The sequence below is a fragment of the Peromyscus eremicus genome, chromosome 7 (assembly GCF_949786415.1).
Source record: "Peromyscus eremicus chromosome 7, PerEre_H2_v1, whole genome shotgun sequence".
NCBI classification, from domain to species: Eukaryota; Metazoa; Chordata; class Mammalia; order Rodentia; family Cricetidae; genus Peromyscus; species Peromyscus eremicus.
This window is the reverse complement of record NC_081422.1, coordinates 4811263-4838708: the sequence shown is the minus strand read 5'-3', so window position 1 is coordinate 4838708 and position 27446 is coordinate 4811263. Positions and strand designations below refer to the sequence as shown.

The 27446-nt window shown below is 41.3% G+C and overlaps 2 protein-coding genes across 3 annotated transcripts; both read right to left on the bottom strand.

Moving 5' to 3' along the window:
• Positions 1 to 2412: 2412 nt before the first annotated feature.
• Mmp10 (matrix metallopeptidase 10) lies at positions 2413 to 11339 on the bottom strand. 2 transcript variants are annotated; one of them, XM_059266648.1, is made up of 10 exons: positions 11235 to 11339; positions 10408 to 10652; positions 10171 to 10319; positions 9603 to 9728; positions 8043 to 8213; positions 6342 to 6480; positions 5363 to 5496; positions 4548 to 4707; positions 3757 to 3860; positions 2413 to 2513 (listed from the first exon to the last, which is right to left on the bottom strand). In XM_059266648.1, the coding sequence occupies exons 1-10, from the start codon at positions 11337 to 11339 to the stop codon at positions 2413 to 2415; spliced, it is 1434 nt and encodes a 477-aa protein (XP_059122631.1). The 2 variants fall into 2 exon arrangements, with proteins under 2 accessions (XP_059122631.1, XP_059122632.1); XM_059266649.1 differs by having other exon boundaries at positions 6342 to 6483; positions 8049 to 8213.
• Positions 11340 to 15833: 4494 nt separating this feature from the next.
• Positions 15834 to 26048, bottom strand: LOC131914045 (interstitial collagenase A-like). The gene is made up of 10 exons (XM_059266647.1): positions 25950 to 26048; positions 25106 to 25347; positions 24858 to 25006; positions 24523 to 24648; positions 23422 to 23580; positions 23208 to 23325; positions 18487 to 18620; positions 16731 to 16893; positions 16130 to 16233; positions 15834 to 15934 (listed from the first exon to the last, which is right to left on the bottom strand). Exons 1-10 carry the CDS (start codon positions 26046 to 26048, stop codon positions 15834 to 15836), a joined length of 1395 nt encoding a protein of 464 aa, XP_059122630.1.
• Between the last annotated feature and the right edge of the window lie 1398 nt (positions 26049 to 27446).

The window sequence follows — 27446 nt, the reverse complement described above, 5'->3', positions numbered from 1 at the left end:
ATTATTCCCCTGGACTATTGTCTGGTCTTCCTTAACCATTGAAGCCTCTGCCCTTCAAGAAGTTACTCAGACCATGAATCTAGGATTGCTTCTTGTACTTTTGTCTTTTCTCTGGGAACTGTCTATCTATTATAAAACCTGAGTGTTATAAAATGTAGTTCGAATCCAGTGGTCTCATATAGTCTTCTCCAAGCAGCTCTGTCCTTAATACCCAGCTCTGTTATCTACAAAGCCATTTATTTTTTTCTTTTTAAACTTTTTTCATTGAAAATATTTTCATACAATGTATTTTGATCATGTTTTTCCCCTTCCCTGATTCCTCCCTTTCTTCCTACCCACTCAATTTGTGTTCTTTTTCTTTCTCTCTCCTAAAAAATAGACAAAAAATGAAACACACCCAAAAACACTCCACAAAAACACAAAATATGGAAATCAAAATAATAAGAAAAAGACCAATAAGCAAAAAAAAAAAAAAGTTCAAACAAAGCAAAATGAGACAAAAAGTCTACAAAAATACCATTGAGTTTGTTTTGTGTTAGCCAACCGCTCCTGGGCACAGGGCCTGCCCTGAATTGTAGTTAGTATACCCAGTGAGATCCCACTTGGAAAGACTGGCCTTTCCTTTCCCTTCAGGTATCAATTGCAGAGAGCATCTTGAGATGGATATAAATGTCTACACAGCCCTTTTATCATTGTTTCCTTCCCCTGCTTGTTCTTTTCAGGCAGAGAAATTGTTCACTACAGTGGGTCATGTTACTTCTCTCTTTAAATTTCCTTCAATGCATAGTGTAGCTGGAGTTTTCCTATGTCCACCCGGCTCCTGCAGCCACTCAGCAAACACACAGAGACTTATATTACTTATAAACTCTACGGCCGTGGCAGACTTCTTACTATCTAGTTCTTATATCTTAAATTAACCTATTTCTATTAATCTATAAGTTGCAATGTGGCTTGTGGCTTGCTGATACTTTTACATCTTGCTTCCTCTGTGTCTGGCTGGTGACTCCTGACTCAGCTTTCCTGATCCCAGAATTCTCCTCTCTCTCTGTCCCGCCTATACTTCCTGCCTGGCTACTGGTCAATCAGCATTTTATTTATTAACGAATCAGAGCAACACATTCACAGCATACAGAGCAATATCCACAGCAGCATGGTAAGTAAAATATAGTTCCATAAATATCTAGATAGCCTGGATGGCTTGTCCTGTGTACCTAATATCATCTTCTCCATCTCCTTTCCCACCTCTTATGAGCCATTTGTAGCTACTCCTTTAGTTTTGTTGGTTAGAAAGCTTTCTCTAGCATGATAATGGAAAAATGCATCTAAATTCATATTCAAGTAGATGAGTGAGAGGAGATGGATCCATGCCAAGAAAATGTAAAATTACTGTTGAAGTCTTATCGGAAAAACAAAAAACACACACCAAAAAAAACCCTTGTCATGTTCAAGAAGCTGAGGCATAGATACGTCTCCATTTTCTTCTTCCTCCTCTTGTCACTTCTTTAATAATATCTGCCACTTATATAACAATTTGCTTTTGTTTGGAAATCAATGAGGTTGGGTTAAATGTATTTTTGACTCGGTTCTGTGCCTTGGATCTATGACAGCAGCAGACATTTATGTGAATCAACAATAATGTACCTGGTATGGGATAGGACACATCTCAGTGTGATAACACTACCACACAATCAGCATATGCATGGAAATCCTCTAGAAACAAGAGCCTAACGAGAATGTTTTGATGAAGGAGTGAAGTTGATATGAGAACTCCCTTCTCTGTGACAGGCAGGAGTACCAGTGAAGAAATGAAGAGATGACTAAGTCTCCAAATTAATTTTGTTTCCCTACACGTAAAGTCATAAAGTGGACTAGTTCACAACCTTGGTTTGCAGGCTTCAGTGTTCTAGAAGGCTCCTTCCTCAGTCTTTGAGGACAACTCTTAATGTATCTTGTTCTTCTTTAGATACATAAAGAATGCAACATATATGAGACAAAAGTAAAGATTATGTTGGTGCAGACACTCCACATGGCCCCATCCGAGAAGTGCATGCTCCATTGCTCCTACGCATCTTGTCTTTCAGACTCTCAGTCCAAAGCACAACTAAGGTTCTGAGCAGGAATTATTCTAGGAAGCCAGGAATGGTCCAAAAATAAAGCTCTTTATTAAACAATAAAGTACCCGTGGAGATGCATCCTCTCACCAACTGCAATGAGAAATTTTCACTTCTGTGCAATGTAACTCAAGAGCAAGTACAGGAGTTCAGGTGATGCTCTCTAAGAAAGACATCTTTTGGGCTCATCTTCTTGAGCCACAGAACATACAGGAATAGTTAATCATCCTGACACATAATAAGTTAGGTGAGAAATGGCAGGGCTCATTTTACAGGGTTTGTACATGTCTCCTCATGACAATCAGCACAGGAGCCAACTGTTACTCTTCAGGGTGCGTGTCACCATCCTGGCATTGGGGTCAAACTCAAACTGTGATGATCCGTGGAAGAAATAAAAAAAACCTGCAGACACAGATAAGAAAAATGATGACACTACCTTAAATAAATCAAATTTATGATATGAATAACTAAGAAAGAACATGAGCTGATGGAGGAGGGTGTAGGCTAGGTGATGTCTGCCTGGCACTGAGCTGAATGATTTGCATGATTTTAACTCATTGATGAATCCTTACCAAAAATGTCTGCCAAACCGAATGAGGACAAACTGAAAATTAGGAAAGTGTTAACATTTTCCCAAGGCAATAGCCCCAGTGAACAGCAGAGGAAGGATTCCATCTCATTTCTCTGGCTCTGAAGCCAGCATGCTAAAATACCAGGATATACTACTATTAAACAGACAGAATTAGAAAGGATTTTAATATTTAAGGGTTTTTTCCTTCCTTCCTTCCTTCCTTCCTTCCTTCCTTCCTTCCTTCCTTCCTTCCTTCCTTCCTTCCTTTCCTTCCTTTCTTTCCAAACTCCCTTGTACCAACTAGCTCTTAAATCATGGTGTGGGAGTCAATGGACCCAAGTGAGTTAGACAAATGAAACTCATCTGGGGTTCATTTTCTTCTTGTGTATATTATGGGCAAGTTGTTTTAATAACAATGTCAGTGGTCTCATGAGGACCACAGCTGAAGCCCAGGGAGATCCCCCAGATATGCCTTCAGAGGGAGCAAGTGAACGTTTTGCTTTCCCATAAGCCCATTACCAGCAATCAAATTTTGTCATTTGAGCACATGAAAGGATGGTATCTATTTTCTAGTGAACAATGTAAGTAATTTCAGACTGCAATAGAAGCCCAGGCATGGTAGTTGGGATAGGAGACAAGGGCTGATGGGGATGGAACCAGCTACCAGCCAGCCTGGCTCACACTTGGCTGTATAGTGGTGTGAATGATGACTGTGAGCCTGTCCCAGTGTCATGGGACAGAATATTGAAAATTGTTAAAGAAAAACAGAATTTTAGACCCAATTGGCATCAATTTCAAGTTAATATTTCAGGATTTGAGTAAAAACGGCATAAGGCAAATGATTTGAAAGCTTTTCAATTTCTCACTTCATTATTGACATTTTAACAACCTTATCAAGTTTTGACATCACATAAAATCAACCAACTTTGATAAGTTTTTGTGAATATTACTTAAAAATTTGTAGGCAAATGTTTATTGTAACATTTTTTAATAGTAAGCTACCAGTTCAAACAGCCTCACAGACACTTAAATGCCCAAACGCCCCCACTGCTGATGGCATGAAGTTCTCCTTACCAAAGGCCTGCAACACCGCATCCACCTGTGACTCGACTCCGGGAAAGTCATCTTTAATCAGCCTGGGGAAGCCTTTATCCATCAGATTTCTCTTCTCATTAAATCTATAGCAAGTAAAAGGAATTCAGATCCACACAAGACAAGTCCTGTCATACACACGCTGTCACACAGTGCTAACAGTCCAATGTGCTGTCTTAGGGCAACTTTTCAAATTGTGCAGCACTAAATACTTTTTGTGTTGGAGGGGGTATGGTAACATGTGAACTTTCTGGGCTTGTGAGCATCTCTTATAGAATAATGATCTCCTGAAACAGGGACACCATGCTATAATCTATAGAAATTCCATATATGTACCTAAGGTCAATTTTCTAAGCCTGGACACACAAAACCCAAGAATCTACCTGTCATAAATACATAAAATCTATATAAACAGAAGATGGAAGCTAAGTTTAAAAAGTTGGCTAAAAACAGGCTTGCTATTTACCACACCAGGACTTGGTAGACCCTACAATCTGCTACCCCTGGCTCTACATGGCAGCCACGTGGTGAGCGACAATGGCGTGAGAAGACACTGTCCTGTGGCCCTCAGGTTCACACTTCCTCATGTCCGCTGGTGTCTGGATAGGTGCACCTGGAAAGCCCTGTGTGTTTGTGAAATTGAACCACCGTGCTATCTTTTGCTTAGTCTGAACATTTGAGGTCTGGGAGCACTAGAGGGTGGGCAGGTATCCCGAAAGAAAAGAAACTGACTCCTAACTAGGCTCCAAGCAAAGTTTCCCACGGGAGCTCACCTCCAGTATTTGTCCTCCACAAAGAAATACGTTGTCTTCTTGTTGTTGTCGCTAACAGCTGCGTCGATCTTCCTCACAGCAGGAGGAAAGCCGAGAGTGTGGATCGCTTTTGGATAACCCGCTTGGACCTCATTTCCTCGGACTGCCCAGAACTGACTTCCTGTTGAAAAATTTCCCAAGAAATGTTGAGTGAAACTAATTGGTTTTAGAACCGAGAACAGTGAATTGTTTGGTAAAGGTGAAAGATGAAGTCTTGGTTTTTGTTCTAACCCCCAACTCCATGCTTAGTCCATAGCTGGTGTTTTAAAAAGTGTTTCCTGGCTGGCTGTGGTGGCACACACCTTTGATCCTAGCACTGGGGAGTCAGAGGTAGGGGAACCTCTGTGAGTCTGAGGCCAGCTTGGTCTACACAGTGAGTTTGAGACCAGCCAGAGCTACATAGTGAGACTTTCTCTCAAAAATAATACTTTCTGAGTGAGGGGGAAATGGTAAATGAAAAAATAGATGAGCAGATTCACTGCCCTTTCCGTAGTCATTTTTCTGTATTTATTCCATATTTCTATATTTATTCTCTGGGTTACACTAGCCAGCTCTAGTCATTTCTTCTAATGGCCTCTTGGTCTACACTTCTTAGACTTCCCTCAAAAGGTTCTCCTTGGTAGGTCAGACTTTTAAAACGCTTATTCACAATCACCACTTCTGACTTGTTCTTCTAATAAAACATCTAAAATTTAACACAATGGAGAAAACTCATGCTTTGAAGGTTTTACAGTAAGCTTTATTTCAGCAAAGCAAAAAATGTGTATAGTTCTTACCTTTAAAAATGAAAACACTATCCTTATTGTGAGCTTCATAGGCAGCATCTAAGTGTGAAGGAAGAGAGGGCCAAAATGCCGAAATCAAATGGACTTCAGGCTCAGAATTCCAGCGGATTTTGCGCCAAAAGTACCTGCAATATATGAGAACTGCAACAGCCTTTCTCTTTAAAACAATAAGCACAGAAGGGCACAGTCTCTGGTCAACGATGATTCACCTCTTCACAGCAGTGCTCACTGCATGTCCTACATGTGATTCCAGGTGATGGATGTAGCCTAGGGTGACAGGGATGTTCACCCTGTTCCAATAAGATTACTCAGCTCAAATCCATTCAAAAGTATGTGAAATAGTATGTATTTTATGAATCCATTAATATTTTAAAAATTACATATTCAAATATTAAATGTATTTTAATATTCGTACCTTTTTAAATGTGAGCACCTTGGTAAAGTGGGACAAAGAAAATTGGTAGCAGTCGGCACACACAGGCAAGGATCTGGGACAGCCGAAACAGAAGGGTTTTTCTTATATCTTTTGGTACTATTTGAGTATTGTGTATGAGTATGTATCACCTTTTCTAAAATGAATTAATTGAAATGATAGCACTTTCTAGCAAGGATAAAGATACTTGTCTGGTTCTAAAGATGGCTAGCACTTTTAGAAGTTCTTTGAGTCATGGTATATAAAGAGTGAAAAATATAAAAAAGAGACAAATTTTCCTGATTTATGGATCTTATATCCTACTGACCAAAAATCCTCTTCTGGGAGTCTAGAAAGAAATAATCTGGACAATTCCAAGGAGATCTTTAAAAATGCAATATAAACCAGAGCTGAGTGATTTTAAAACATGCTGGGAATATGTTGTAATCATACTACATTATATTTATTACATAAATATATATAATCCCAAGTTTATTTTCCTCTCTGAGCATTGAACACCAAAAGGGTAGCTAGGGAAATACAATGTTGTGTTCTAACCTGTCTTTAAAGAGTAGGAGTTCCCCTCTCAGGGTGCTGACAGCGTCAAAGGACAAAGCAGGATCACACTTGGCTGGGGTCTCAGGTCTTGGTGAGACAGAGGACAGAGGTACCACTATGGCATCAGAGGAGGGACGTGGTCCTGAAGGGAACAGGTAGGAGAAGCAAGTGTTAGAAGATCAGGGGTGCATCTAACAATTTACACACTGTCCAAACTTCTTCACGGTGTTTTGAGATGAAACAGTATGCAGCCCTTTAAACCTGGGGCCAGGGAGGAGGCTCAGCTCGTAAAGGAACCTGGTGCTTCCAAGTCTGACGACTTGGAATGGGTTCCCACGACCCGCATGGCAGAAGGAGAGAATGCACTCCCACAGGTTGGCCTCTCACATGTGCGCTATAGCATGCATGCACAGGCACACACACAAATAAATAACATGTAATAAAAGCAAAACTTTCCTGAAGACTTACTGTACAGCGTTCTTTCTTTTTAAAATGAGAATTGAAAACACCATATTTATTCAGTGTAACTAATTTGAAATACTGATGAAGACACAAAGCAACAAATTCATCCTTGGAGTCCTAACCCATTTAGATAGAAGGCAAGTGATATGCAAAACGAAATAACCTAACCAAGCCACATAATGAATTTTTTTCTATCCTTAAACTCCTCCCCCATTCTCAGCTCCTGTCTCTCCTCCAAGGTGATCAGATAAGGAGTAAATGCTTCTTCAGTAGAGACATTCTCATCTGGAGGATTCAGTCTTTTCCCACAATGAGATTCCTTCAGAAATCAGAATTTCATGGGGCCCACCGTTTCACCAGTTGTTAGCCAAATGTCTCTATAGAATATCCTTATTCCTACCAGGCAGGCAGGTTCCAGGAATGTCAGGGTGGGGACTGCCAGGTGGGGGACTTCAGGATGCTGTCACTGACAGCTACATGAGTTGCCAAGAAAAGGAAAGGGTGGAAGACCTGGAGGTGGCTGACCCACCAGGAGGTGAGTGGATAAGAGAGCTCAGTAGGAGCCAGCATGCCCTCAGGTACACCCAAACACTGTCCTCTGGTCATCTGATCCTTGGGCCTTCACACCTAAAGCTCCCTCCCTAACAGTTCCTCCGTATTCCACAGCTCTTTGTAAATGCCTGACTGCACCAGCCTTAGAGTGACTTCTGTTTAAGTCTCAGGATCTTCTGACAACCTGGATGTCATCTGAGTCACCATCACTCAGGGGTTTTGTAGGCATCAGAGAAGAGGAATACCATCCCGGTCAGACAAGTGGGTCTTCACGCTTGCAAGTTCTCTCCTTACAGGAGGCATGAACTCCAGCAGGGACATACCTGACCTGTGTCCTTGTGGAACCCCATTGCTTCCCATTTACCACGTTTGAGAAAAACTCAGTCTTGTGGCCTTGGTCAAGTGGTTAGACACTTTTTAAAGATTTGTATGCCAGTTTCTCTCCTGATCATTTTTGGGACTCCTTCCTCATTTTGTGGAGATCTGAGCTCAGAAACTTCTTTAAGTACCAAGTCTAAGTTAGTTTCTGATGCTATTAATCTTATATTTCTTCTGGGTCATCAGGGCTGAGGGAAAGATGATCAACCACTCACACCTTACTGCTATTAATGACATGTACAGTATTCTCAAAGAGCACTTATGAGAGTAAGCAAACAAACAGAATGCCCTGGGCCCTTATTTCTTCATGCTCACCATAGAGGGACTGAATGCCATCTATATCATCTTGAGAAAGCCGGAACTGGGCTGGGTTTGTGGAGAATCTGTAGACTGGATACATCAGAGCTTCTTTGTTGTCTGAGTGAAAGAGACCCAGGGAGTGGCCAAGCTCATGGGCAGCAACCAGGAATAAGTTGGTCCCTGTTTGAGAAACCACAAATATTCAGAGCCTAGCAGTTACTCTTCCACAGACATGCACATATTACTCCTGCCAACTGCACAGGGCACCCTCAGGATCACACGCTGCCTCTTCCTTATTTGTTGACTCACTAACTGGCATACTCCTTCACATATCTTTCCTGGCTAACTTGAAGTCAGTGTCTAAGACAGTTTTTCACTAGCTGCTTTCTAACAGTCTCCTTAGTCAGGATACTAGGTCACTTTTCCTATATCAACAGTAGTAAGTCCTGTTTCCTGAAGAGATTTCTTTGGCAGGACCAAGATGAATCACATGCCAATAAAAATAAATCTTTGTTGTCTAGAAATCAGAAACCATTGTTAATATTTAGTAACAAATGGTTTAACCACAGTTCAAATCAATCACAAGCTATTTATATATTCTTCAATCTCTTAAGTAACAAAATTATGGGGACACCATCATCAACCTTCGATTTTTATAAAAAACCTTCCTAAGAGAGGTTAATGGGAATAAATATATTCATGGAGCATCATATATATTTATGAAACCATCAAAAACTAGATTTAGAGAAAATTCATCTCCTAGTGAGGGGTGCCATATGAAGAGCACAAATCCCATTATAAATAGAAACATGTCCATTGCTTGTTTCTGCTGTGAACACAGCAGGACTCAGAGTTGCCTCACATTATGAAAGGTTATGTCAGTGCTAATCATTAAACCAGACGTTCAGGCAATTTTGGAAATATTGTTCATCATGTGACATTGCTGCAGACCTACACCGTTAATAGAGACTCGCTTCATATTAACGGTCTAACAAGAAATCCAGAAACTGTGATTGTTTCAACAGTCTGTCTCCAAAGTCCAAATGCCATTTATAAAATTTAAGTAGAGTGTAGTTAATAGTAGTCACCATGTCTAGACTCAATAATGTTTTTCAGAAAAAAAATTGGGGAAGGAGAAAGGCTTCTGAGCTAGGAAAGGTGGCATGCTTATTTAAACAGAGCATCTTCCTTTAGCTTCTGGCATTTTCTCCCAATCACTACATTTAAAAGAAAAAGGAGCAAATGAGAGTTCAAAGTCAAGGGCAACCTTTGGGGCTTCAACTTATTCAATGGCATTCACTCAACACTACTCATTTATTATTGGAATGGTAAACAGTATTACTTATAATACACTTGAACCCTGTACAAGATCCTGAGTTGTAGAAATGATATCTAATGGGGCTTACTGTATTGTACTTGGTGGGAACAAAGAAAGAAGCAGTTTACAGTTTTTTAGTAATGATTAGATGAACACACAGATAATCAGAAATTGAAGCTGGCAGAACATTCCATTTGAGGCTGGCTCTAGACAAGCTATTCTTGGACAACTCGTATTTGAACTCATCCTACCTGAGGGTCCCAGTGTCCATTTCTCATCCTCATCAAAATGAGCATCTCCATAAAATCCAGGCCCAGGTGGGTAGGCATGAGCCAGACTCTGTCCTGGTCCATCAAAAGGGTAAAAGTCTCCATGTTCTGATGGAAAACAAAGTTATGGAAATATAACTAGTAAGAATTTCTTCTAACCCTTTTCAGCAAAACAGCACAGGGACTGTGTAGTCTGAATGTTGATGTCTCTCAAAATTCTCATGTTGAAATGTAATCTCCAGTGTAACGGGATCACAAGGCATCTCTTTTAGAAGATGCTCAGGGTATGAGTGCTCTGTGATGGTTAGTACCCAGGTGAAAGCAGCTGGAGAAACCTCTTGGCCACTCCTGCTACATGAGGAAACACAGGTGTTACCTAATAACAGACCCTCACCAAGCTGAGTGTGTGGCCCCTTTGTTTTGTATTACTCATCTTTTGGAACTCCAAGCAGTACCTTTCTGTAGTTTACAAATTTCCCAGTGTGAGGTACTTTGTTTTAGGTGCCTGAACAACTCAAACATCAGATGAGTGACTGTACAACTTCATTACCTCCAACTGCGAAGGAGATCATGATGTCAGCCTCTCCTTCAGAGAGCCTGGAGAAGTTGAGCGGGGTCACCTCCTCCCAGACTTTCAGCGCTTTCTCAATGGCAGAATCCACACTCTCTTTCGGTAAATCTGGTGTATAATTCACAATCCTGGACGAGAGAAATGGAAGAAGATAGTGTGTGCCGCTGTGATGCCTCTGACACAGTGTTAACACTCAGTGAAGACTGGACCCATTACCTGTAGGTGAGGTGGTTTTTCCTCCACTTTGGTGACCCTAGAAAGGTAGTGAAGCCACCAACGTCAGGGACGCCACACCTGGGTTTCAGCATCACATCCATAGTGCTGGAGTCCAGCTTCCCTGTCATCTCCAGCCCGAGGAACTTCTGCATTTCTTGGATTTTTTTCACCACAGGACTACTGTCCTTTCTTCTAAATGCTTGTTCCACATTTTTTTCAAAGCTGTAGTACTTTTCTAGATATTGCTAGTGGAGTGACAAGCACAGTTTTAAAGCTGTGACTATGAATTTTAAACCATTTATACAAACCTCAAAATTTATTTTAATTATTCTCAGAAGCAAAAGTAGGAGTCATACTTTTAATTTTTTCACTAAGATGCCCCATTTTATTATTTCATTGCAATTTAATTTGCTACGAAAGTAAGGGAACTAGCCTAAGTGTGTGAGTACATTAAATGAATGTATCTAAGTTTCCATTTCCATTATTAACATAGACCTGCTGCTAATACTGACTGGTGTTAGATAAACTCATTTTTTTCACAAACGAAAAATTAGAGTAAGCATTGTTTCTTGAAGTTGTAGGAGATAAGTAACTCTGAAGCAAGAGAGATCTCATCCATCCCCATCGTCTCTTGTCAACTGGTGCTGCCTCCAGCTATCCACCTGAGTAAGTACACCTCCTTCCTGGCCTCGCTGCCTTCCTCTGTAAAGACAGAGTTTCTACCTCTCACACAACTTCTCATCAAGTCATCTACTCCTGTTGGAAGATGAAGGAGGCACAGTTATCCTTCCACTTGGGCTGAAGTGGATCCCTCACTGATTGCTTACCTGAGCAAACTCCATGCTGGGGTGGTCTTTGCTCACTGCCCCGTGCAGAGGATATGCTGAAGAGAGGCGCAGACTCAGCAGTACCAGGATGGCCAGCGGCTCCATCCAGACAGTCTTGACTTGTGAAGCAGTCCTTCTCCAGTTCCTGACTTCTACAGCTTCGTTTAGTGGCCACTCTTTTATAGGGAGTCAGTGTTTAGGTCACTAACAGCATGACTCACGTGTGCAAGCTCATTCACAAAACTCAGCATGAAGACAGAGTAGCTTACATCAGTGAATCCCTCAACCTACTAAACTTGAAAGAATGCTTAATCTCAAGGAAGTGGCTTCTGTGTTTATAAAGAGGAAAAGGAACTGACTGGAGTGTTATGACCAGATCACCCTCAGAGAGACCACCAAAGACTAAGGATATCCAGAATGCAACAGCAAGGTTTATTGTAAGCAATACAAGCCGGCAGGGAATTTGTCCCCAAGCACTCACTGGTTGCAGCGAGGCAGGGAGGAGTTGCCTTTTCTTTGTGAGGCTTGCTTTTTAAAGGCAAAAACCACGAGGAGTCCCTCTAGGTTGTGGGGGAGTTAGTACAGGTACAATTCTAGTTGGCTAAATCTTCCCAGGCCTCCATGTTATCTTATTTTAGTTTGTCCGTTTGCTGTGTCAGAACTTTTTACAGCCTGTCTCTGGAGTTGAGACGTGCCATCTCAGGCGTTGGGACATCCCGTGGTTAATCAGTCACTGCCAAATGGCCTGGCTTTTGTCCTGCATTTGGGGCACTCTTCTGTTGATTAGTTGCTACCAGATGGCTCTTCCTGACTTTGTGCTTTTGAGTTCCTGGGGCTGGCACCATCATTTCTGGGAGCTTGAAACTGGCCTGGGTCTATCTATATTAAGATATCTTTGTCTAAGTCTCCTTCTTCGTCTTAGAGAATAGAGTGAGGGTCTCACAAGGAGAATTAATGTTTGTAGAATATTTAGATAGTTTGAAAACAGTGTTTTTTTAAACATGCATTAGGCTCAAACACATGCAGCCAAGGAGTAAACAGATTAATGGAAAAAGATTCCAAATGTAACTATGAGGATGGCGATCTAGGAAGACATAATGACAGAAACTCCACTTTTTGAGTCTTTGTGTAACAGGTATTACTGATTTTCAGATGGATTTACTGGCCCTTGGGGGGGGGGAGTACTGTGAGAAGGCCGCCAACATGGAGGAGGCAAGGTCCAGAGGTGAAGCTCAGGTGTCCGCCCAGTCTCTGTCTCATGACTGAGGTCCTCATGTACTGGCTCCACAGAGACTTGTCAAATGGAGGTCGGACAACTGCACATTAGATGAAGATACTCCCCTGACCTCCTTCCTTATCTTTGCTTTCCAATTTTTATCCTTTCCCTTCTCCCAAAGTACAGATGATTGAGGTTTACAATGGAATCTCCAGTCCTTTCTCCTCATGTAACATTACCCATTAAAAGCATTTTCACTTCCTCTCTTGGCCAAGCTGAGTGCTCTTCAAACACAGAAAGTCTGCAGTAGCTCTGTTAAGCCAAAATTAGCTCTTTTTAAAGAAATATTTGTTTTTATTTATGCATATGAGTACATGTGTCTGCGTGTGTGTCACGAGTGTGCAGGTGGTGTCAGAGGCTGGAAGTAGGGGTCAGATTCCTCAGAGTGGAGTTACAGGTGGTTGTGAGCTGCCATGTGGGTCCTCTGGAGGAGCAGCAAGTGCTCTCAGCTGCAGAGCCGTCTCTCCAGCCCCACAAGCTTGCTTCTTAATATAGAGGTCAGAGGATGCCAAAACATTTTAAGTACATTTTCCTTTCAGTGAAAGGAAAGTAATCCTACCATATCTGAAGTATGAAATCTCAAATTAGTGGGATAGAAACAAGTAAATATAGGAGTGACCTTTTCAGTAGCATCTACCTCCCTACCAGAGGGAGGCATGGCAACAGAAACCTCCTTAAACCAGGAGGCTCTGAGACCTCTCAGCCACAGCTTGGAGGGGGAGGTGCATGCCCTCGGCCAGCCAAGTCAGCTTGTGACTTTGCATAGGTACTACACAGAATAAACCAACCTGAAAATCAGAGGCAAAGCTGCCCACCAGTAGACTCAGACAAAGTCAGCTCAACTTGAGCAAGTACATGCTATCACCGTACAATTACTTTTCCTGTGGTGTGGATAACATCACTCAAGGTATTAGTTTTTATGCGTACTCCATGCTGGGAACAAGCCCCTTTTCGTTATATTCTAGTGTCTTTAACAGATGGAGCTTGTTGGCTGGGCAGCTTCCTAACTGTGCACCGAGGTGCTGCCTTGACAAGTTCTGAGATGCCTTGTGTTCCTTTGAGTCACACCTTTGTTGGTGTTGGCACACCCTGCTGATGGTTCTTGTGTACCCCGAGGGCTATGGTTGTGATTGTAGTTGATTAACCATGAAAGGACAGACTTGCCTCCCAGGGGTGATTTTGATGACTAAACTTACTCTAAGCCTCCACATCTGACAGAGATTAGTGACTTGGGGCTATGGAGTCCTGTTTGTTCTTAAGTAAATTACCACCTATTAAATTTACTGAGCATTTACACAGTCAAGCCAGCAGGCATACATGGTTCATTAAGGAAAGGTGTAATCCTTAGAACAGAGCTCCTATATATGCTAACCACAACTTACCTGTTGATCAAAATAGTAACTAGGGAGCTGAGGAGACAGCTCAATTTAAGTGCTTGCAAACTTCAGTTGCAATGTAAAAAAAAAGGTGTGTGTGTGGGGGGCAGATTATAATTCCAGCATTGGGGAGGTGGTGGAGAATCTCTGGGCTTCACTGGCCAGCCTGCTCAGATAGTCCAGTGAGTTCCAGGCCATTCAGAGATTCTGTCTCAAGAAAGAAAGGAAAAAGGAAAGAAAGAAAAAATAAGAGAAAGAAAAAGAAGAAGAAAGGTGGATGGCACATAAGAATGAGAGCTGAGGCTTCTGTCTGTGGTGGTCTGAACAGTACGGCCCCATGGAATCATGTGTGTGAATGCTCAGCTTATAGGGAGTGGTGCTATTAGGAGGTGTGGACTTGTTGGAGTAGGCATGGCCTTATTGGAGAAAGTGTCACTCTGGAGGCAGGTTTTGAGGGCTTATAAACTCAAGTGTGGCCAATGTGACACAGTTTCCTTCTGCTGCCTACAGATTAAGATGTAGGACTCTCAGCTCCTTCTCCAGCACCCTATCTGCCTGCATGCTGCCGTATCCTGCCATGATGATAATGGGCTAAATCTCTGAAAGTGTAAGCAAGCCCCAATTAAATGTTTTCCTTTATAAGAGTTACTGTGGTCATGGTGTCTCTTCACAGTAGTAGAAACACTAAGATACTGGATGACCTTCACAGGCATGTGTACACGCACCCACACTCGTAAGTGTCTCAGACTCCAATATGTTCCTTTTCTAATATATACCTTATAGTCTTAGGGAAAATTCCTCTCTGGGCCTTCCTAAGGACCAGCGTCTAGTGGGGGGAGGAGGGGCTGGCTTCATTTCCATGTAATAATCCATGGAAGTTCCCGTCTCCCCGCACGCTAACTCCACACTGTGAGACAGAAGTTTTGAGCTTTCTGTCATACACTATGGAACATCGTTGTGTGCACAATGTGAGGTACCAGGTAAACAGCACATTGGAAAAACTCCTGAGTTCCTTTCTGGAATACCAAGCTCCAAGTTATAGGTACCCACTTCAACGACTTCTTCCTTGTCCAGGCTTGTAGCCCTGCCACATACTTCATAGTCCAGTGTTGAAGACTCACTCTGCCTTGGCACATGATGATAATTGCTAAGGGCTAGGTGTCATGATACCTTGCTTTTGAGGCATATCCTGCTGTAGACAAACTCCACAAAAATGTAGAAATTTGAAAATTTTGGATAGACTAATTTTCTCATGAGCATTTTTCATATTGCTTGTTTTCCATTTCAAATTTGAAAAAAAATAGTATTTATAAGTGAGGCTTTACAATCAGGTAATAAAAACATAATGAAATAGAAAACTTATAAAGCATTAGAGACAAAAGTGGCTTTAAGTATCAAATCTTTATTTTGTACAAGGACCATCTCTTAGCTGGGCATGATGGGCATGCCTGTAATCCCAGCATTTGGGAGTCAGCAGTGGAAGAGGTGAGTCCAGTGCCAGCCTGGGCTGTAAGATCTGTTTTAAAAACCAAACCCAAAGTATCAACCGACTTTCCTCATGTACAGCTGTTCGTGTGTCCAAGAGCCATTTCCTCTGAGGAGAGCTTGTCTGGTGACCCTCCTCTCTTAGAAGGAGAGGCCTAGGATCAATGTCTGTCAGAGTCACTCACTGGACAAATAGCCTCCTTCAGTGACTTATCAACCATGAACTTGACCTTCTTGGGCTGTCAGCTGTGGCACTAAACTGTTTTAGTTCATAAAATATTATACTATAAATTGTAAAAATATGTAAAATGAAATATAAATAAAAGTGTATTCAGTAGTGCTATATATCAGCAATTCTAGAAGGTAAATAAATATAAAAATACTTGGCTCTTCAGAAAAACACCTTCCTTAAGATGATGAGATATGTATTTTCATTAACTTGGTAACAGGTTGCCAGGACTCTCAGCAGTTGAACCAGGTATTGGAATCACGGGGAGCATCAACTCTTCTCGTTTGGAGGTCAAATCTGTATTGAGTTGATTGGTGAAAGAAATAGAAATACCCTAGAAAAAAAATGAAACATATTTATTAAATTATACATGTAGTTTCCAGATTTTGACTCAATACTGAGTACTACATGACTTCAGTATATTTATTTTTTACATTTGTACTTTCATTTACATTTTTACATTTACATTAAATAGAAATACTGTTACTTTTAGTATTTTAACAAATGGAGAAAATGTTTATACTCTTACCATTTTTCTGGAAAACGTCATCAACTTTATCGCCAACACCCGGGAAGTCCTCTGTTATTAATTTGGGATAACCTGGATCCATGGACCGTCTATATTCATCATACCTGATCAAAAAGTGGTTAAAAGTATTAGGACCTTTGACCAAACATGCAGATTGCTTAAAATATTTATAGAATCACACCAGCATGGATTGCATACAAATTTTTAATTCTTGAGATTAAAAAAGAGTGAACTGGGTGAGGAAAAATGAATGCTGAGGATGTCAGAATATGCATAAGGTCCCTCTGAAATCCAGTGAACTACAGAGATGTCCTCTTAAGATAAAATGCTGTGTGAATGGCTAAGTTTGTGTCAAAGAAGCTCAGGAAGTTGAATGCTTTTACTGTCCTGTCTTTCCACAGCATGGAACAGTGCCACAGGCTCACTGGATTCCTTGTACAAGCACCATGTGAGACCTACCAGTCCACGGACTAATGGATGTTCAGTGGCTACAGCCATTCGCAAACAAAGGCAGTTGGTCAAGGCTATTTGAAACTCATTTTAAGATCTTTCTCTATTCAAACAACTGGCACCATAACATTATTTGGATCTCAGTCTTTACCTCCAGTACATGTGATCAACAAAGAAGTATGTTTTTCCAATCTCTTCCTCACAGACAGCAGCATCAATATGTGTCACGTCGCTAGGGAAGCCAAAGTAGCTGTGGATGTCCACGGGGTATCCGCTCATTACACTCCTTGTACGAACAGCCCACATCCTATTGCCTGCCAATCAAAAGCCACAGATGAACCTCCTTGTCTACATTTCCAGCTAAGCTTCAAAGGCTAGAGCAGTATCCTAGCTACAAACTGCAACCACCCAGGGAAGGTGGTGGTGTCTTGTTTTGTGTTAAATGCTGATATTGGGATCCAATTTCAAACCAATTGAATGAGTTTGCCTTTTGTTTGTCTGATTGACTTTTGTGTTTTTGAGAGAGTCTCACACTGTAAGCTAGTCTGGTCTGGAGTTCACTATGTAACCAGGCTTGGCCTCCAGTTTGCAGCCGCCTTCCTGCCTTACCCTCTTAAAGGCTGGGGTTAGAGGCGTGAGCCGCCAAGCCTGGTTTACATGAGGTTTTTTCTAGGCCATTCTATTCTGTAACAAGCTTTGAAAATTATCTTTTTTTTCCTATTGCAGTTGAAGCTCCTTTCCAAAGCCAGATACTAAACAACTAGAAGTTCTAGGCTACCTCTGTGGCAACAAAGTTCAACAGCATTGTAAAAGGTAGATAGGTAAATGTGTGCAGATTCAAGAGTTTGTTTGCAGCGCCTAAGCTCTATATCACAGGAAATGATCTTTTTTGAAGGCAAGATCACTCTTGTTCACAAACATGCTTATTTTAGCTCACACAAAATGGTGCTTTGAAACGTTGCATATGTAAACTTCTATTTAATTTTACATAATAAAGGCTAGAGATGCCATTGCCAAGTGTGGTGTCCATCTGAACTGAATTCTCTTCTTTGTTTGAGTCTATAACTGTATTCAGTGTCTCAAAGGCTGTACTATACCAAAACATGTTGGTAAAAAGTACGTGTGTCTGGCATGGTCTTCAAAGTCAGAAGCGCTAGATTCTCTGATCTCACTGAATCACGTAGACTCATTGAATTCCATCCACAGTTACTTTGATTTTCTCATATATTAATCTATGAATGAGTTTCCTGGAAAACTTAGTAAAATTTAGATTCTCTCAAAGAAGTTTCACAGTGAGACTTGAGAGTCTATTTTGTTTTTCAAGGCAGGATGTCATTAGGACAAGGGTCCTGGGAACATGACTGACTTCTCCCAGTAAAGTGGTCACATGTTCACCACCACATAGCCTGACCTCAAGAAAAGAGGCTCTAAATCAAAGTCAGGGAAACATATCATCACTTTACTAGGAGAAATCAAGTACGCGGTGCCTCATCTGCCTCCCTGGTGACAGCTTCCTTCTCTCGCAGGAGATGGTTCGTATTAAAATGGGGTCCAGGAAATTGCATGCACAAAAGCATTCTGTGTCATCCTTTGTAGAACTACCTCCTGTCTCTCAATTTCATTTCTGAGCAATCCCAGTGGTATGAAGGAAGTTTAAAATACAGTGATGTTTGCAAGTTCTTTAACGAGCCTAGAGAGTTACATCTCTATTCACTTACATTTTAATCAAAATGATGCTAAACATGCAATGTAACTTTTAACCAAGACGGTGGGCTCCTAAGTTTTACTTCATGAAACTTAGATTTTCAGAAGCACATGCAGTGAACATAGCTAATTCCCTTTTATCTTACCCCTAAGCTAAATGAAAGTTTAATTTATACAAACAGAGAAACCATCAGAAACATTACCTTTGAAAAAGCGGACTTCATCCATTATACTAGCTTCATAAGCAGCATCAAGTTTACCTGGCAGATCTGGCCAGATAATACCTATCAAATTGAGCTCAGGCTCTGGCATGAAGTAGTTTACACGGATGTAGAACCTAATTTGAAAGGCAGAGAGAGCATGGGTGTCAGTCTCCCAGCAGTCTCCACCCACTCCTCACTGGAGCTGCTGGTAGTGAATGTCTACGGCCCCTCCAAAGAAGAGACTGGACGTGAAGGTTTCTGTTCGATGTGCTTGTTTCTCACGCTGTGGCAAATCTTAAAAGTGACGGCAGTATATCACCTGGGATCCCTATCATTTGGAGACACAGATGGCATAAACCAACTGAACATAAGGAATAAAAGGTTGTGAGAATAAGGTTGGGCATATAGACCAGTGGTGGAGTTCTGGCCTGACATGCGGGAAGTCCTGGGTTGGAGCCTCAGTACCATCAACAGGTTTCAGTGAAGATGATGACAAAACAATGTTTTATTTCTGTTATTGTTGGTTCCAGTACAGTTTAATTTTTATATTGACTGTGATTTACAACCAATTTGCATAAATCTTCAAAATGTAATAGTCAGCTTTGGTGAGCCATGAGGCGCTGACTGTAGCATGTGACCAACTGCAACACAATGTTCTGTACTTAGTGATGGTGTCACCCCTGAGTATCTGAGGGTGCATGGATACTCCTATGAATACTTAAACCTGTGGAAGGTTAAATCCTTTATACAGGGTATAATTTTTAAGATATAATCTATGAGTCCAACACCTACAGGCTTCTTCTACACCACATTCAATCTCTCCACCCAGCCAGATCTTCCACATCCAAGCATCTAGCCCAGTGAGTTTCATTGACCCTCTCCAACTTGCCAGATCTAGCCTGGATCCCACACCCAGAGTCCCAGCCTAGCCTAGCCACTCCTGCCTGAAACACAAACTTCTAGGCTTTTGCTAATGACCTTAACCACCTACCCTCTAATCCACAGGCCCCACCCACGCTACATTCAACCTTTCCACCCAGCCAGACCTACCCCCATACTCCAGGCTTGGACCAGGAGGCAAATCCTGTACGTCAGCCCTGTGTCTTCTGAACATTCCTCCCAAACCATTTCTAACCTCTTTGGCCCAATCTACCCACAAAACTTCTCTATCTGCCCCAACCTGCTCTATCCATATCAGATTTAGAACTATCAAAAGATGCCCAGATCTTATTGAAAATACACCAACAATAGAAATTGAAATCTCAAGCCATTATCTTTTCTTCAAAACCCACCAGTCCTGTGGAAATGTTCGCTGTGAGAATTTCCTACATGAACCAGAAGGCACAGAATTTAAAAGGACAATCATAACAGTCATAAACTTCATCAAAGAACAAAAGTTTAAAGAAGATTAAAAAAAAACCAGTTCAATTAAATCAAGGATAAAGAGCTTAAAGAGAATAAATGCCTGAGTGATGCCCAAGAAAACACAAAGTTGTTGGAAATGGCAAAGACAATCTAAAACACATGAATAAAAATTCAATAAGGTAATAGGAACATTGAAAAGAACTCAAGCTGAAATGAAGATGGAATTGAAAAACCCAATACCTCAACTAGAAAATGCAAAGGAAAGCCTTATAATTGGGATGAATCAAGTTGACGACAGGGAATCAGGACTCAAGAATAAAAAGAGAATCTATAACAAAAAAGTATGGGATATGACACATTACAAAAAATACACACAGGAAATGTGGGATGACATAAAAAAACCAAACCTTTGAATTACAGACATAGACAGAGAGAAGAACTCCAAGTCAACAGCATAGACCAGATCTTCAACAAGATCATAGAAGAAAACTTTCCCAAACCAAGGAAAAACACACCTATTTAGATACCAGAAGCACACAGATCACCAAACAGGCAAGAGTGGAAAAAGAAAATCCCCACAGTACACCACAGTTGAAATGCTAAGCACACATATAAAAGAAAGTGTGCTGAAAGTTCTAGGAGAAAAAGCACAAGTCACATATAAAGGAAAACCCACTAGAGTACAGATTTCTCAGTGGAGACCTTGGAGGCCAGAAGAGCCTGGAGAAATGCATTTCAAATTCTAAAAAACTATGACCGTTAGCCTAAATTAATACACCCAGTAAAACTATCCACCATAGGGGTTGGGGATTTAGCTCAATGGTAGAGGGCCTAGCAAGCCCAAGGCCCTGGGTTTGGTCCTCAGCTCCGAAAACAAACAAACAAACAAACAAACAAACAAACAAACAAAAACTATCCACCATAGTTGAAGGAGAAAGAAAAACAATATTAATAACCTAAAAACTTTCTATCCAACAAGCCAAATCTAAAGAAAATACAGGAAACAATATTTAGGACTGAAGAGAGACAGTGGAAAAATACGAAGCCATAATTACTAAAACACACAGTAAGTGTCTTTGAGAACACAACAACAACAACAAAAATCAACAACATGACTACAATTAACACACACAATTCAATAATAACTTTAAATATCAGTGACCCTAATTTCCGAATCAAAAGACATGGGCTGATTGAAAGGATCAAAAATCCAAAGTCCATCTGCTTTCTACAAGAAATACTCCTTAGCTTTAAAGATAAGCATCTTCTTAGGGTAAAAGGATGGACAAAATACTCCTATCAAATGGGGTCAGGAAGCAAGCAGGTGTGAGTCTTCTAATATCTGACAAAATAGACTTCAAATTAAAACTAATCAGAAGAGATAAAGAGGGACACTTTATTCTAATCAAGGGAGCAGCTATCCAAGAAGACATTGCAATCCTAAGCATATGTGCACTGAACTTTGGTGTACCCAATTTCCTTTTTAAAAATGTGCTAATAAATTTAAAGATACAGACTAAAATCAATCCACTAGTAGCAGATGGTTTCAAAATGCTATTTTATCCAGACAAGTTATCCGGACCAAAAATAAAACATAGAAACATCAGAATTAATTTCTATAATATATCAAATGGGCTTAACAGTTATCTACAAAACATTTCATCCAAAGACCAAAGAATACAAACCACACTTGGCAACACACAGGAGCTGTTCTAAAAGAGACCACATAAAACAAATCTCTACAATTCAAAAATGTTTAAATGATTCCTTGCATCCTATCTGACCACAGTGCAATAAAACTTAAAATTGTCAGCAAACAAATCTGTAGGAAATACAAAAACTCATGGAGATTGAATAACTCATTACTGAAAGATGAATGGGTCAAAGAAGAAGTCAAGAAAGACATAAAATAAACCCCTGGAACTAAATGAAAATGAAACCACAACACAAAGCCTCTGCACACATTGAAAGTAGTCCTGTAGGGGAATTTACAGCTCAAAGTGCCTCCATTAAAATTAAAATCAGGAAGAGCACAGATAAAGGACTTAGTGGTGTATCTCAAAAAATTGGAAAAACAAGAGCAAACTAAATGCAAACCTAGTTGATGGTAAAAAATAATAAAAATCAGATCAGAAATCAATGAAATAGAAACAAAGAAACCACTACAAAGAATCAGTGAATCTAAGAGATGATTCTTTGAGACAATAGACAAGAGTGACAGCCTCTAGGCCCAACCAAACAAATGGAAGAGAGGACCTAAATCAATAGAATCAGAATAGAACAGAAAACATTATAGTAGATACTAAATAAATTCAGAATATTAAAAGGGAATATTTAAGAAATGTGGTCCATTAAGCTAAATGACCTAAAACAAATGGATGAATTTCTAGATCCAGTCAAACCACCAAAATTAAACCAAGAGGAAGTCAACTACCTAAACAGACTCCAAGCAGGAAAAAAAAAAAAAAGTCCAGAGCCAGATGGGGTCACATCATGCAAGTTCCATCCTTATCTTTTATTCTCAAAAGTAGCAAAGAAGAGCCTAGAAAGCATTTGGGGTCAATATCTGAGTTTGGGTACAACATAACCAGACAGCACCAGTATACTCTGAGAAGAGTGGCTGAGGGATCCAGCCTTCCAGAGCACCTCTGTTCTATTCACTTTTCAGTGGGGAACATCTGGGTGTGCTATTATATTGCCTGGACCTTTAGAAATCATCATGGTGTGGAGGGTAAGCCTGGTCCTTGTGTAGAAGGGGAGCAGCATGTTTTCAGGTCCACACACTGACAGGGGATTTTAAGTTCCCTCTTCTGAGGGGGGCTGCCCTTCTCTGCCTGAGGGACTCAGAAGTCTTCCAGCAATGGCTTTTTCCTTTCTCTTTCCTGAGCTTCAGGAGCCACAGACACCCTTCAGGAGCAGAGCAAAGCTGTTAAAGAGCTACCTCATTGACATAATGGTTCATAAAAAGACCTACTTTTCCTGGTAAAGGAACATCACACTCATCAACATGCAGATTGAGATCTTGAAAAGAGCTCTGAATAGGGGGCCAGGAGACTGATAACTGCTCTGCCACCCATGAGCTCTGTGTCCCCAGGGAACCTCTCTTTCCTTCCCTTCCTAATTTACAGATCCATAAAATGACATTACATTAACATGTTTTCACTACAGTGGTGATTTTTCTGAACCAACTGACCTAATTACCACTTGGAAGCAGTCATTATAAGTTGTAAAAAGATAAGAAAAGAAACACAATCAATTGTTACCATGTAATTACAAACACTGTAAGGTTAATAGATGAGCCATATCGGTGGTCTACAACAGTGAATTTAGAGTCCAGTGAAGCATAAAGATATTACCTGCCTGTGAAGAACATCACCTCTCCCCGAAATGTAGTTATAGCATCAAAGCTTAGATTGGGATCACATAGTTTTGGGGTTGTTGCACCTGTTGGCTGGATGGGATTTGGGGAAGGTCCTAAAGAATATAAGGGACCTGGAGTTAGTTTCCATGGTTCTAGAAGCCCACCTGAAGACTGAAATGCCTTCAACAGCTAATGGCTGTCTCACTTACCGTATAAAGCCTGGATACGATTGATGTCATCCTGGTTTAGCACAAAGTCCTCAGTGTACCATGTGTAGCTGGGGAACATTAATGCCCCAATATCATAGGAATGAGTGAGTCCAAGGGAGTGGCCCAACTCATGAGCCGTAACATAGAACAAGTTGAAATCTGGAAGGACAAAGAGCCAAATGTTTCCAATTACTAAAAATTATGTTGTTTTGAGACATCTAGTAAGGAAATAATCTTCCAGGGTGAATGTTCACACCTTCTCAGTCTCTTTTTAAAATACACACATGTATATACAGTCTTTTTCTGAAGGTGGGAGCATGCATATGTTAACTGTAACAGGCCTGCACTCTAGGATTATATTGGTCCAATAGAGATCTCACTGATCTAAAGTCTAGCTCAGATGAGTCCATGTTAACAAAGACCTGGGACAAGTTCTTTTGCAGAGGGGCAATGAAGCACTAACGTTTTGTACTTTTTCTTATTTACAAAGCTAATAAATGATTACTGCTGGAAAAATTGGAATGCACAAAACAGTTTTTTCTCATTCAGTTTTCCAAGTTTAATACCAAATTTGTTAAGTTTATTGCGTCTTTCTTGTAAAAATGGTCCAGGTCCATAAGTAAAACATTAAAACTTTCAACATTTTCTTTCTTTTTAAAAGAAAAGTGGTTTACATTGATTGATTGATTGATGTGTGTGTGTGTGTGTGTGTGTGTGTGTGTGTGTGTGTGTGTGTGCATGCATGTGCAAGCACAAAGTGCACAGAGGATGCCTGTGTGGAAGGCAGAGAACAACTTAGAGGATTCAGTTTTCTCCTCTCTGCCAAATGGGTTCCAGGAATCAAATGGAGGATTTCAGGAGCTGCATCTCATCAGCCCTCAGAATTTCTTAAGAGCAGTTTTAGAGTAACCTATTTGCCATCAGAAAGATGATATATGATCAGAAATCACTCCTGTTTCCTGCTTCTCAATGTGCTACTAGTTCTCTGAGTGGTAATGGATTACCTACTTCCATTAATGCATTCTGTCCATTAAATCAACCAACATTGCAAAGGACTAGGAAGGGCCAGTTGAACTGAGAGCAGGGGCCTCATAGACTCACTCTCGCTGGTGTCGGTCCACCTGTCATCAAGATCGAAATGAACGTCGCCCCCAATTCTCGGTCCTGGCTGAAAAGCGTGAGCAAGGCCATAGAAGGGTCCATCAAAAGGGTTATTGTCACCGTGGTCTGCAAGAAACCAAATTCAATAAAAGGCTCATTTGGTTCTCCTGTTGGCTAGCTCAGAGCTTTGCTGAGTCGCCAACAGACTTCCATCCCATGTGATACTATTTCACTCCTCGACCCCATAAAACCAATAATGCTCTTCGACAAGCAACTCCCCCCCCCCCCCGCAAAGCAGGAGAGATTGAGGGACAAGGCGAGGTTGAAGAACTTACCTCCTCTGTAGAAAGCCAGCACGATATCCCCTTCCTCCTCAAAGACCCTGGAGAATGTCAGTGGTGTCACATCACTCCAGACTTGGAAGGCTTTCTCGATGGACTCTTCCACAACTGCTCTTGGCAAATATGGTGTGTAGTTCAAAATGCTAAGAAAAAAAATAAGATGGTGGCACACTGGGTCTTGTTTCCCGCTATTCTAATGGGGAACAATGACCCCATTTTGATTCTGATGCCAGTCTAGTTACCTGTACGTCAGATGTGTTTTTGTCCAGCGTGGATTGTTGTAGGTGATGGAGTATGGCGTCACATCAGACACCCCACACCTGGGCTTCCCCATCGCTCTCAGAGTTTCAGGATCTGACTTTCCGGTCACTTTCAGCCCAAATAATTGCTGCATTTGCTTCAGCTTTCCAGCCATCAAGTCCTTGCCACTCAGGGTTTTATCTGCTGTGTCTTTGCCCAAGTTGTAGTAGTTTTCCAGGTATTTCTGATAAAATACAAAGTTAACGAACCACTAAGTCAGTTAAGAGCACTTACTGCCTGCAGAGAACCCAGGCTGAGGGGATCCAAAGACCACTGTTGGCCTCTACCTGAGGTGGGCAGACACATGATACACTCACTCATACACATAATTAAAAATACGTAAATACTTAAAGTTATGGAGCACTAACTGGAAAATGGTTCTCCTTTTTTTTTTTTTTTTTTAAATGACATCCTGAGGCTTTAGCCACACTAGATAATTACTTTAAAGTTTTGACTAAGCTTCGCTGCCCTTCTTATCCTTCGGTTTCAGAGCAGAGAGCTCCCACCACTAAGTACTGAGAATTCGGAAGCTCGTGTTGGGACAAGAATTGTAGGTGAGGTTTGCACTCTGTTGCAAATCCACATTTGTAGAGCGAGCTGCCTCTCCTTCCTTGGTTCCCTCTCCTCCAACCAGGCTTGGCTAGATATGTGTTTGAGAAGGCTCCATTTCTGATATACTCTATTCCTCTTAGAAGGAAATCCACCCATAAATGCCATCATGCTGTAATAGAAGGACACAAAGCAAAGGCTCGCATTCCTGTCCCACGTAATGTAGCGTCCATTTACCCAGACAGTCTCCGCATCTTGCCGGCGTCCTTCTTGAAACACGGGGAAGCTATAAGAGCTGGTGCCCCAGAGAAGCAACAGCAAAGGAAGGCTAAGCATGATGTCCCTTTTCCCTGGGCGAGACCACCAATGGCCCCCTCCCTGCCTGCTGCAGCGTCCTAGCCAGGAAGCTCCATCTTTATATAGGGACTTCTCACACTTCTAGAAAGCCAGAGGCTGTGTGACTCACGCTTCACAACATCCTTTTCATAGGCAGCGAAAAACCTGGGAAATCAGAAACTGTAACCCTAGCAGATTATTTGGGCTGGTTTGGTGCGGTAAATCCAGGATTATATCAAACAGGACATTTGTGAAAGAGATGTTCTTCATCAATTAAATGGTTGTTTTCTCCAGTTCATATCCATCTTATCTGAGAAAGGGTCAGGCCTATAAAATACATAGGCACAGCATACTCCAAGGCTCTGTGTGTGTGTGTGTGTGTGTTGTGTGGGTGGTATGTGTATATGTGTATATGTGTGTATGTGTGTGTATGTATGTGTATGGTTGTGTATGGTGTATGTGTGTGAACATGTGTGTATGGTATGTGTATACAGTGGTGATATGTGTATGTGTGTGTGTGTCGTATTGTATATGTGTGTATGTGTGATGTGTGTATATATGTGTGGTGTGTGTGTGGTATATGTGTGTGTGTGTGGATGGTGTGTGTGGTGTGTGTATATGTGTGTATATGATGTGTGTGGTGTCTGTGTATGTGTGTGTATGTGTTGTGTGTGATATGTGTGTGTATGTGTGTATGGTATGTATATATGTGTGTATGTGTGTGGTGTGTGTGTGTATGTATGTGTATGGTGTGTGTATTTTGTGTGTGTTAATGTGTGTATGGTGTGTGTGTGCAGTGCATGTGGTGTGTGTGTGTGGTATGTGTGTGTGTGTGCGCGTGCGTGTGTTGTGTGTATACTTACATGCCTGTATATGTGTGCATAGAGACCAGAGGACTGCCTTGGTTGGTCCTCCTCAGGAGCCATCCATTTTAGTTTTTTGGAAGGTTCTCCCATCGTTCTGAGCTCACCTAGCAGGTCACACATCCTAGTGGTAGGATTACAAACACACGTCATCAAGTCTCACTTTTCACATGGGTCTCTGGGATCATAATCAACTCCCTCTCCCCTTGCACAGCAAGCCCTTTCCTGAGCCAGCCCTACAGCCCCCAGTGACCCCTGATAAGCAGGTTTTACTACTTGGCTCTCTGATATCTGCATACACCTTGCTCCCAGGAAAGAGGGCAGGGTCACCGACCCCGAGTGACAGACAATGTTCAACATCCATGCTGTTTGAACTCTAGGCCCTCCAGTGTTTACTGGCTTTCCTGGGTTCCTGAGGTCCTCTTCAGCCTTCGATAAACTATCTGCTATGAGACTGCAACAGCACCATGGCCTCTCTTTATCTTCGAGGTGTAGGCTATGAGAACCTTGCCCAAGAAGAATTCTGGGAGACGAG